General features: G+C 43.9%; 1 protein-coding gene and 1 long non-coding RNA gene across 5 annotated transcripts in view; one reads left to right on the plus strand and one right to left on the minus strand.

Moving 5' to 3' along the window:
* The first annotated feature begins 560 nt into the window (after window positions 1-560).
* Window positions 561-2,819, plus strand: LOC149453454 (uncharacterized). The gene is made up of 2 exons (XR_016314716.1): window positions 561-916; window positions 2,632-2,819. It is a non-coding gene; the product is annotated as an uncharacterized LOC149453454 (long non-coding RNA).
* Window positions 2,820-6,454: 3,635 nt separating this feature from the next.
* Window positions 6,455-10,827, minus strand: part of LOC149453455 (NACHT, LRR and PYD domains-containing protein 3-like) — a 29,074-nt gene continuing 24,701 nt past the window's right edge. For 3 of the 4 annotated variants that reach the window (XM_089688214.1, XM_089688215.1, XM_089688212.1), the window contains 2 exons: window positions 8,711-8,890; window positions 6,455-6,762 (listed from right to left, as the gene is read on the minus strand). In XM_089688214.1, the coding sequence (XP_089544340.1) occupies window positions 6,723-6,762; window positions 8,711-8,890 (220 nt within the window). In that variant the 3' untranslated portion in view covers window positions 6,455-6,722. The remainder of the gene's footprint in view (window positions 6,763-8,710; window positions 8,891-10,827) is intronic. The other variant, XM_089688213.1, reaches the window with a different exon arrangement.

Below are 10,827 nucleotides of genomic sequence, written 5' to 3' on the forward strand. Positions count from 1 at the left end.
TCGTTGGTGTCAGTGGGAGGAATAGTGCCCCATTATTGGTATTAGTGACACCAATGATGGGGCACTATTCCCACTGACACCAATGATACTTACCTTGCTGACCCCTGCTCCAGCCTGGGCTCGCTCGCTCCCTCCCTCTCCCATGGTACACACTTACCTGTCAGCTGTCTTCCTTCTCCGGCCACTCTCCTCCTCTTCACTCGCTCCATCTTCGCGGTGCCGCTCGGCTCCTCCTCTCCAAGCTCCACCTCCTTGCCAGTGATTGGCCGCCTGTGTGCCTCTCCTGAGCTACAGTGCCGGCGGCCAATCACAGGCAAGGATTGATCTCGAGGTGTGTCCAGATGACAGGGGCGGCATGTCATCCCGCCCACACCTGGAGACGGCGGCGGCGGCGGCGAGGAGCGGTGTCTCGGTTCCTAAGACCATCGGAAATATGTGTTTTCCGATGGTCTTAGGCGACCCCTGTGGAAGCGTCGTTCGACCCCCAAAGGGGTCGCGACCCCCAGGTTGAGAACCGCTGGACTAGAAGAAACATATGGATCCCCAGAGGTAACTGAAGGAGTACTGTTGAAAAAACTTGAAGTCTTTCCTAAGGTGGGCTACAGAGACAACGTGCGGCTACAAGAACTGAGTGATCTTCTGTTAGAGATAGAATATGCCAAAGAGGATGGCTACTTGCCAGGGCTTTCATATCTAGATACGGCCAGAGGCACTAATCCCATAGAGAAACTACCTTGAAATCTGCAAGACAAGTGGATGTCTGTGGGAGGTAAATTCAAAGAAGATTATGGAATCGCCTTTCCCACTTTCTCTGTGTTCTCTAGGTTTGTCCGACAGCAAGCGAAAATCTGAAGTGATCCCAGTTTCGCCTTCACCACCAGCGGCAATCAATCGCAAAGACCTCACAGACCTCACGGTAAGACCTCTGTATCCACACACAAAACAGTTGTACCTTCAGAAGTCACAGACTGTCAAAGCACCCATACAATAGAAAACCCAGATAGACATTGCCCAATACACAAAAAACCACATTCACTAAAGAAATGCAAAGGCTTTAGAAGCAAACCTATTGCAGAGCTGATGTCCTTCCTTAAACAAAACGGCATCTGTTTTAAGTGCTGCGGATCTACTTACCACATTGCCAAAGACTGTAAAATATCAGTGGAATGTACAGAATGTGGCAGTGAGAGACATATTGCAGCTTTGCACCCTGGCCCAAATCCGATTCTGGTGTGGGAAAAAAAAGGTTCATGTGGATACAAAATGTATGGTTCAAATTGCACTGCATAGAAATCGCATGTGATTTGCACAGGAATGCAGTGCGTTTCTGTGCGAATCACATGCTATGTGCAGTGTGAACCAACCCTTCATCTCAGAGTCCCTCACACAGGTTTTTTTCCCCCCAGAATCCTGCAGATTATTATATAATTCATGGTATAATTCTCACCTCAGCTCCTGCAGTGTACAGTCTGAATGTCTGAGACCCTCACAAAGATGTTTTATTCCAGAGTCCTTTAGAAAGTTCAATAATAAATCCAGTTTGGTGAGAGATTGATTTACAATAATGACAGATCTGAGGTCATTACAGCTAAAGGGAGTCAACTGACAACCACTGATGCTACAGAGAAAAAAAAAACACATTCATGTATGGTGCCACTCGGCTGTTTGAAACAGTGGAATTTTACTGTAAAGTATTATACTGCATAGTTTAGCTCAGGGGTCTCCAAGGTGCGGCCGGCTTGGGGGAATATTCCTTCCACTGACACCAATGATGGGACACTATTCCTTCCACTTCCCAGGAAACTGATTCACGCATGTGCGGTGCGGATTGAAGCTCAGGGTTCACAGCTAGTTGTTCACAGGTTCACATCAGGTTTACAGCAGGATTAGGTCAGGATCTTATCTTGTTCACACATATGCAGTTTAGAATTGGTTCCCATAGAAGTCAACAGCCTGTAATCTGCACCTGAACCAGACTGCACTGCTCAGAAATTAGACAGGACTCTTTTTGAATCCAAACCGCCTGTGCACAGGACATATGTGAACAGGCACCATAGGAAGCATTGTTTTTTCACGTCATGCAGATTGGATGCGATTCAAACCACATCCAATCCGCATATATGTAAATTGGCACTGAAAGTTTTTCCCAGGATCATGCAAACTGGTATATAATCTATAGTACAATTCTTACATCAGCTCCTGCAGGGTACAGTCTGGATGTTTGAGACTCTCACAGATAAGTTTTATTTCAGAGTCCTTTAGAAAGTTTGTTGATACATCCAGCAGATCACAGTAGATATGCTATGACATAGGAAGCTGTTGCTCCCCTCTATGATAATAATAAAGTTAAGTGAAAAAAAAAGTGTAAAAAAAAAAATTAAAAGGTACATCAGGCACTTTAAACCCACTCCAAAAAGTTTGAGCCCATCCCCCGGTACATGCAAATGCATATGTAAACGCACACGCTTGGGGCATCTATGTATGAAAATGTTGATTGCGCTACACATAGTACACATCGCCGTGCATGCCAGAGTGAGAGCAATAATTCTAGGGCCATAATTCATGCTTTTATTATATTGCAGCTGACCAATCATTAGATGGGATGGCTGCATTCGTTTTCTTTTTTTTTAGGCTTTCTTCTATTTTCCTCTGGTGATCCAGCCAGCAAGTCTGTTGTTTTTCAAAAGAACAAGCTCTCCTGCAGATGTATCAGTACACCGATGTACATCGGTGGCAGAAAAAAGGAGTGAAGATCAAATTCAAAATGGTAAAATTAAAAGTGAAAATGGCAAAAAATAAAACAATGTGTTCAAATACAATTTGATTTTTTTTTTTGTTCAGTTTTGATATCATCTTGTGGTCGGGTGGGGGGGAGGTGCTCAGTGCTGGGGTATGAGACAAACCATTTACCACAGACAGGGATGCTTAAATTGATCATTTTTTATTTATTGATATAAAACCTTTATCCCCCCCCTCCAAAAAAACCTGTTGTGACTGCTTATGAAGTGTGAGCTGGAGTTTGGCATCAATTTGTTAGTGTATCTAAATCTGCTAGTGCATCTAACACTCCCCCCCCCAGACTGACAATGCTGCTTTCTGCTGCCTGCTGTGCTCTTTAACCATTTCCTGTCTGGCCCATGTACATAAACAGCCGGACAGGAGCTGTGCAGGAGCGGGTTGCCGGTCATAAACGGTGCCCGCATTTTGAGGCTATGCGCGCTCCCTGGGAGTGCGCGGCACCACGATCCGGTGCCCGCTGTGTCTCCGAAACACCGATCCGATCATGTGATCACTGATTGGCCAATCAGTGATCACATGAATAGTAGTAAGCAAGATGTCACTTCCTGACATCATTGCTTACAGAGATCACATGTACAGAGCCATTCACAACAGTCTTGTACTATGTGACAAGCTGTGACCAATCACAGCTCTCACAGTATTTCTCAATGGCTGCAGGAATGCAGCCAGAGAGAAGGAGAACGTATTGCTTTTACAGCCTTGATGGGTGTAAAAGCAATCAGTGTAAAAAAAAAAAAACAATTTTCATCACCCCCCACAAGTAGCACAGTGGCACTATGGTGACACTGTACTGCTAGGGTGACAGTATGTTAAAAAAACACCAAAAAAAAATAATAATATTAAAAAAATTAAATAAAAATGTAAAAAAAAAGATTTGAAAAATTATAATTTTTTTGGTTATAAACTAATTTGGGTTATTTATTTTTTTTACTAAAAAGATAACCGAATAAATTTTGGCCAAGATTTATGAAGAAAGATTATTTATTTGCAAAAATTTTATAAGAAAAACACTTTTGGACAAGTGTTTGGACCACAAGTGTTTGGACTTTTTCATTTATATAGCATGAAAAAAAATGCCAGTGGTGAATAAATACCACCAAAATAAAAAAATGCTAAAAAATGTATACGGGTAGAGTGCTGCATGACCGCGCAGTTGTCATTCAAAGTGCGACAGCGCTGAAAGCTGAAAATTGGTTAATTCAGAGTGAGGGGTGCTCTAATACAGGAGGTGTGTTAATGGCCGGATCATCAGGTGGGGTGGGGGGGAATGAATGCAGCCACTACATCTAATGATTGACAAGCTGCGATATGGTTTAATACCGCTTGATGCCTGTCATAGCCAGGCAATCTAGAATTTCCACAGTGAGGTCACCAATGGCCACCTACATCTGTCATTAGAGGTTTCCTTTAACTCCCAAAAGTCTAAATGATATAAAGAGGCATTCTTCACTCCTGGTACAGAAGACAAAACTCAGCACGACTCGATATGCCTTCTCATGAAAATAATACACATTTAGTTACTGCTGCCAGGATTTCCATTGCACGCTCTTGGTGGTCTCCCTTGACCTCCTGAAGGCTAAGTTGACCTGGATAATGGTCCATGAACGTTTGACCTCTCTTCTTCAAGACAGGATGGTATATTTTGAAACAACCTGGGATCCTTGGATGCAATATCTTTCAGCATCATCCTAGGATGGAGGATAGACAACATGGGATGTCAATAAACATTAACCGTCTTGCTCCCTGAACCCGACTGTTGGCAGGACTCTTCTCCAACAAGCGTCCTTCCTTATTTCCTTTTTTCTTTCTTTACCTCCCCTATCTCTAGTCTCACTCTTCTCTTTCCATTTTAACTCACCTTCTCGTTCCCTTCCCTGGTCTTCAACATTAACTAACTAACCAAGGGCCATGAGGAGTATATCCCTTTATGGCCTGCTGAACATTTGAGGGTGATTGCCCACTTTATATGGGTCAGGGTGGTCTGAGACACAAGACCTGGTAAACAGTTTTGCATTAGATTCAGTTTTTGTTTTCTGGTGGTCCCCCTTGGTCTCCCTTGACCTCCTGAAGGCTAAGTTGACCTGGATAATGGTCAACGAACGTTTGACCGCTATTCTTCAAGACAGGATGGTATATTTTGAAAAAACCTGAGATCCTTGGATCCAATATCTCTCAGCATCATCCTAGGATGGAGGATAGTCGACATGGGATGTTGATGAACATTAACCGTCTTGTTCCCCTCACCCGACTGTTGGCCGGACTCTTCTCCAACAAGCGTCCTTCCTTATTTCCTTTTTTTTTCCTTTTACCTCCCCTATCCCTAGTCTCACTGTTCTCTTTCCATTTTAACTCACCTTCTCGTTCCATTCCCTGGTCTTCAACATTAACTAACTAACCAAGGACCATGAGAGGTATATCCCCTTATGGCCTGCTGAATATTTGAGGGCGATTGCCCACTTTATATGGGTCAGAGTGGTCTGAAACACCAGACCAGTTTTACATTAGATTCAGTTTTTTTTTTGTTTTTTTTCCTATTATCTTGTTGTTGCCGATCTTTCATCTATAGGCCCCTAAGGGACCCCTTTGGTCACCATCAACAGATAATTATTTTGAACCATTGTATTTTGTGCATCGCCTGTTCCGGCCCGAAAGGGCTGCAGCTTGTATGGGGTGGAATGGGAAATTGATGTATATCTTCTCTGTACCGGTTCTGTTAGCATTTCCACCTGGCAGATCTTTCATTTACAGTCCCCTAAGGGACCCCTTTGGTCACCATCAACAGATAATAATTTTGAACCATTGTATTTTGCGTGTCACCTGTTCCGGCCCGAAAGGGCTGCAGCTTGTATGGGGTGGAATGGGGAATGGATGTTTATCTTCTCTGTACCGGTTCTGTTAGCATTTCCGCCTGGCAGATCTTTCATTTACAGTCCCCTAAGGGACCCCTTTGGTCACCATCAACAGATAATTTTGAACCATTGTATTTTGCGTGTCGCCTGTTCCGGCCCGAAAGGGCTGCAGCTTGTATGGGGTGGAATGGGGAATGGATGTTTATCTTCTGTGTACCGGTTCTGTTAGCATTTCCACCTGGCAGATCTTTCATTTACAGTCCCCTAAGGGACCCCTTTGGTCACCATCAACAGATAATAATTCTGAACCATTGTATTTTGCGTGTTGCCTGTTCCGGCCCGAAAGGGCTGCAGCTTGTATGGGGTGGAATGGGGAATGGATGTTTATCTTCTCTGTACCGGTTCTGTTAGAACTTCCGCCTGGCAGTACTAGGGGTCATTGGTTCGATTCCCAAACACGGCACCACCTGCCTGTTTGCATGTTCTCCCTGTGCCTGCGTGGGTTTCCTCCGGGTACTCCGGTTTCCTCCCACACTCCAGAGACATGCTGGTAGGTTAATTGGATCCTGTCTAAATTGGCCCTAGTATGTGTATGTATGAATGTGAGTTAGGGACCTTAGATTGTATGCCCCTTGAGCGTTAGGGACTGATGTGATTGTACAAGATATATGTAAAGTGCTGCGTAAATTGACGGCGCTATAGAAGTATCTGAAATAAATAATAATAATTATAATAACAATAAACAGTAATAATAATAATAATAATTAATAATAACTTATTTCTTATGAAAAAATGAATAAACACCATTGAAAAGAAAAATAATATACATTTTATTTGACAGCGATCAGAACTCAAAGAGATAACAACGACATATAAAATGGTGGAAGGGCAAAGTCCCTGTGCAGATCGGTCTGGAATAGGGAGTAATGAAGATCGTTCCGATGGAGTCATGCCGGATCTAAATAGAAAGACGTTCAAATCAGGTTTAGGCACAAACCTTTGGAATCCGGGAATACGATTCATACCAGCAAATGCGTCACCTGCACATCAGCAGACAGAGCCGCCGGTTCAATTTCAGGAACTCGGTCTTTGGTATTTAACTTCGATGCGTGATCTTGATAAAACATAGAATGAACACGTTAAAATTTTATTTATTTATTTCAGGTACTTATATAGCGAAGTCAATTTATGCAGCGCTTTACACATATATATATTGAACATTCACATCAGTCCTTAACCCTCAAGGGGTGTACAATCTAACCGGAGCACCCGGAGGAAACCCACGCAAGCACAGGGAGAACAAGAAAACTCCATGCAGGAGGCGCCATGGTTGGGAATTAAACCCATGACCCGTTTACTGCAAGGCAGACATGCTAACCACTAAGCCACTGTCTTTCTGCACTACATAAATGTTTTATACATGTTTAGACGCCAAGATGTGTAGTTCCCCATAGTTATTTATACTGCATGTACATTGGTTCTGTGCCAACGGAGCCAAAATTGAATGTCATCAGGCAATTTTCTCTGAAAGTCGAATGTCATTCATTCAAGAGAATAAAGTGAATCAGGAAAATACTGCATTATGGCCACTAGAGGGAGGGACAATCAGAGTAAATAAGTATTTACCTCCTGTGATCGTTAGCTCCCTCTAGTGGCCATGATGCTGTATTTTCCAGATTCATGTTCTGTATGAATATATTTGATCTGGAGAGAAAATAGCCTAATAACATCCCCAACATTTGCCCCTATTCACACAGAACACATGTACGTGTAGTTTTCATAGTTGCAACAGGAACTTTGAGGGATAGTAGTCACCAGAACTAGTGTCCCCATTGGAGGATTTCCCCCCTCTATTCTAATTCTGGTGACCACTCAAAATTTGTTTTTCAGTGATATGGGTCGTCAGGATGAAAAAAGGGTAAATTTCCATAACAGAAGCATAGACAATGATAAGAACCTGATGGATGCTTGAATTGCTCTCCACCAGAGAATAGGTGTGAGAACTCCCCATTTCTGAGTCCCCCCTTGTCTCCGCCCCCTACCCTCCTCTGAACACCCCCTTCCCACCTCTGAGTCCCACCCCTTTTAGAGAATACAGAACTAAGTATCATTTTGAGGTGCTAAATAATTTTTATGGATAACAAGAAAGCAGTAAAATAGATCCCCTGCAGCCAGCAACAACAGATCCCCCAGAAACAATATACCCCACCCAGGCAACAATAGATCCCCCAGAAACAATATACCCCACCCCAGCCACAATAGACTCCCCCAGCAACAATGGACCCTACTCCAGGATCAACATGTCCCCCAACAATAGACTCCACTCCAGCAACAATAGATCCCCTGCAGCAACAATGGACCCCACACAACAAACATTCACCCCCCAGCAATAAATGATCTAACCCAGCATCATTTGACACCCCCAGCTGCAACAACAGATCTCCTGGCAGCCATCAACATCTCCCTCAACAGCAGATCCATACCTGCAACAAAAGACCCCCCAGCATCAATAGGTCTCCCCCAGAAACAATATACCCCACCCCAGCAACAATAGATCCCCAACACAATAGACTCCCCCAACAACTATGGACCCCACTCCAGCATCAATAGGTCCCTCTAACAATAGACCCTACTCCAGCAACAATAGATCCCCTGCAGCAACAATAGACTCCACACCAGCAACAATAGGTCACCCACACAACAACAATGGACCACCCCAACAAAACCACCCTCCACCCCCACAACAATAGATCCCCAGCACAACAATAGACTCCCTCAGCAACAATGGACCCCACTCCAGCATCAATAGGCCCCCCGAACAATAGACCCCACTCCAGCAACAATAGATCCCCTGCAGCAACAATAGACCCCACACCAGCAACAATAGATCACCCACACAACAACAATGGACCACCCACAACAAAACTTCACCCCCAGGAACAATAGATCCCCAACACAACAATAGACTCCCCAACAACTACGGACCCCACTCCAGCATCAATAGGTCCCCCCAACTATAGCTATTTGTTAAATATTTACAATGGCATTAAAAAAATAATTACGTTTCCTTCTCCACAGCGCAGTCCAGCTGTCGGAGGACCTCACACCAACGATCCACTTCTGAGTCCGACGTCTCGGTATCGATTTTCAGCCTTGTTTCAAGTTTGGTCAAAGTTTGATTTGTAGTGATAACCGAGTGGAGATCATCACAGCACGACAACGTCGCTTCACAATCATCAAATCTGAGAAAGAGGAATCAACAAAGTGTTGCTAATTTTCAATAGAGATTAAATCTGGCCATATATGGTTAGAGTTTTGTTTGATAGTTCACATAAAATTCCGAAAAAAGTCCATCAGTGCATTCATGGAGTCCAAGACTTTCATTTGAAAGTCCACATCAAAAGAACTTCAGGTGCCGCCCCTGGTTTCAATGTCCAATGGAGTGGGAAGAACTTGTCTCAGGCTCAATACATACGGTAGGTGAGAATAGAACCCACGATCTCCACACACCAACAGGACCCGTCAGTGCTAGGAGTAACAGCATTCTCAGCCCAGCTCTATCCAGGCCAAGCCCTACGCATTTCTCCCTGCCATACGATGGCACTGTGACTAAGCCCCAGGGGAGGGGTGAAATGCATCGGAGGCATGGCCTGGACAGAGGCTGCTTTTACTCCTGTGAGTGTGTCACATCTCATTGGTGTGCTGCGTTCGTGGGTTCTCTTCTACACGTAAAAAGTTCATTTCATTTTCATACCAATTTTTAGGAAAACTTTGGAAAAAACGTCCATCAGAGCATTCATTGAGTCAATCGATTTCAATTGAAAACCCTTAAAATGTTTCTTTTATGGCCATGCCAATGTATAGAACATTAAGTTCCAATTTACGATGGTTATTTCAGTTTAAAAATACGATGCAAAAGATTTGTGTAACCGTAGTGAGAATTTCATTCCATCGGATAAGAAACAAGAACAAGTTTCCTATCCCGAGCCTTAAGATTATCTCATCTATTCGGCAGATAACGAACAGCAATTTGTCCCCAGTGACCATTAAAAAAATCAAACTAATGTTCTAAAAATGAATTTTTGGAAAGAAATTCTACTGGTGTTTGTCTAGCTTAAAGTGTAACTAAGGGCAAAACCTTTTTTTTTCATTTTGGATAAAGTAGGGGGTGATAACCCTTCTAAGCTTTTTTGTTGCAATCTGTATCCCATTGGGGACATTTCCCTTCACTTCCTGTTTCATAGCCAAAACAGGAAGTAAGAGTAAATCCCTCTAAAGCAGGGGTCTCCAAACTGTGGCTTGCGGGCCAGATGTGGCCCTTTGCTAGCCTTTATTCTGCCCTTGAGGTACTATTCCTACCACTGACACCCAAAGGCAGGTACTATTCCTCCCACTGACACCAACAATGGGGTACTATTCTTTCCACTTACACCGGTTATGGGGACCTAATCCTCCTACTGACACCATTGATGGGGCACTATTCATCCCACTGACACCAATGATGGGGTACTATTCTTAGCACTGACACCGGTTATAGGGATCTAATCCTCCTACTGACACCAATGATGGGGCACTATTCCTTCCACTGACACCAATGATGGGGCACTATTCCTCCAACGGACCCAAATGATGCGGCACTATTCATCTCACTGACCCCAATGATGGGGCACTATTCCTCCCACTGACCCCAATGATGGGGCACTATTCCTCCCACAGACCCCAATGATGGGGCACTATTCATCCCACTGACACCAATGATGGGGCACTATTCCTCCTATTGGCACCAGTTATGGGGATATTATCCTTCCACTGACACCAGTGATGAGGCACTATTCATCCCACTGACAACGATTATGGGGCACTATTCCTTCCACCAATTATGTAATCTTTTACTCCCGCTGAACACTAAGCCTATGGCAATATTTACTTCCACCGATTCCAGGGCATTTTCTAGAGCCACTGACCAAAGTCCGGCCTGTCTAAAGCTTGAAGGGCAGTAAACTAGCCCTTTGTTTCAAAAGTTTGGAGACCCCTGCTCTAAAGTAACGGAATCCGTGGTTGTCGCTAGAACTATTGTCCACATTGGAAGATTTCTCCTCTATTACTGTTGTAGCGCTACCTCCTCGAAAGCCACTGGTTTTGGGTCCCCCTTATTGCCTGTACAGCCAGGCAACACGCA

This window comes from Staurois parvus, unplaced genomic scaffold, assembly GCF_062004578.1.
Source record: "Staurois parvus isolate SC_StPar_1 unplaced genomic scaffold, SC_StPar_1.0 ptg000449l, whole genome shotgun sequence".
NCBI lineage: Eukaryota > Metazoa > Chordata > Amphibia > Anura > Ranidae > Staurois > Staurois parvus.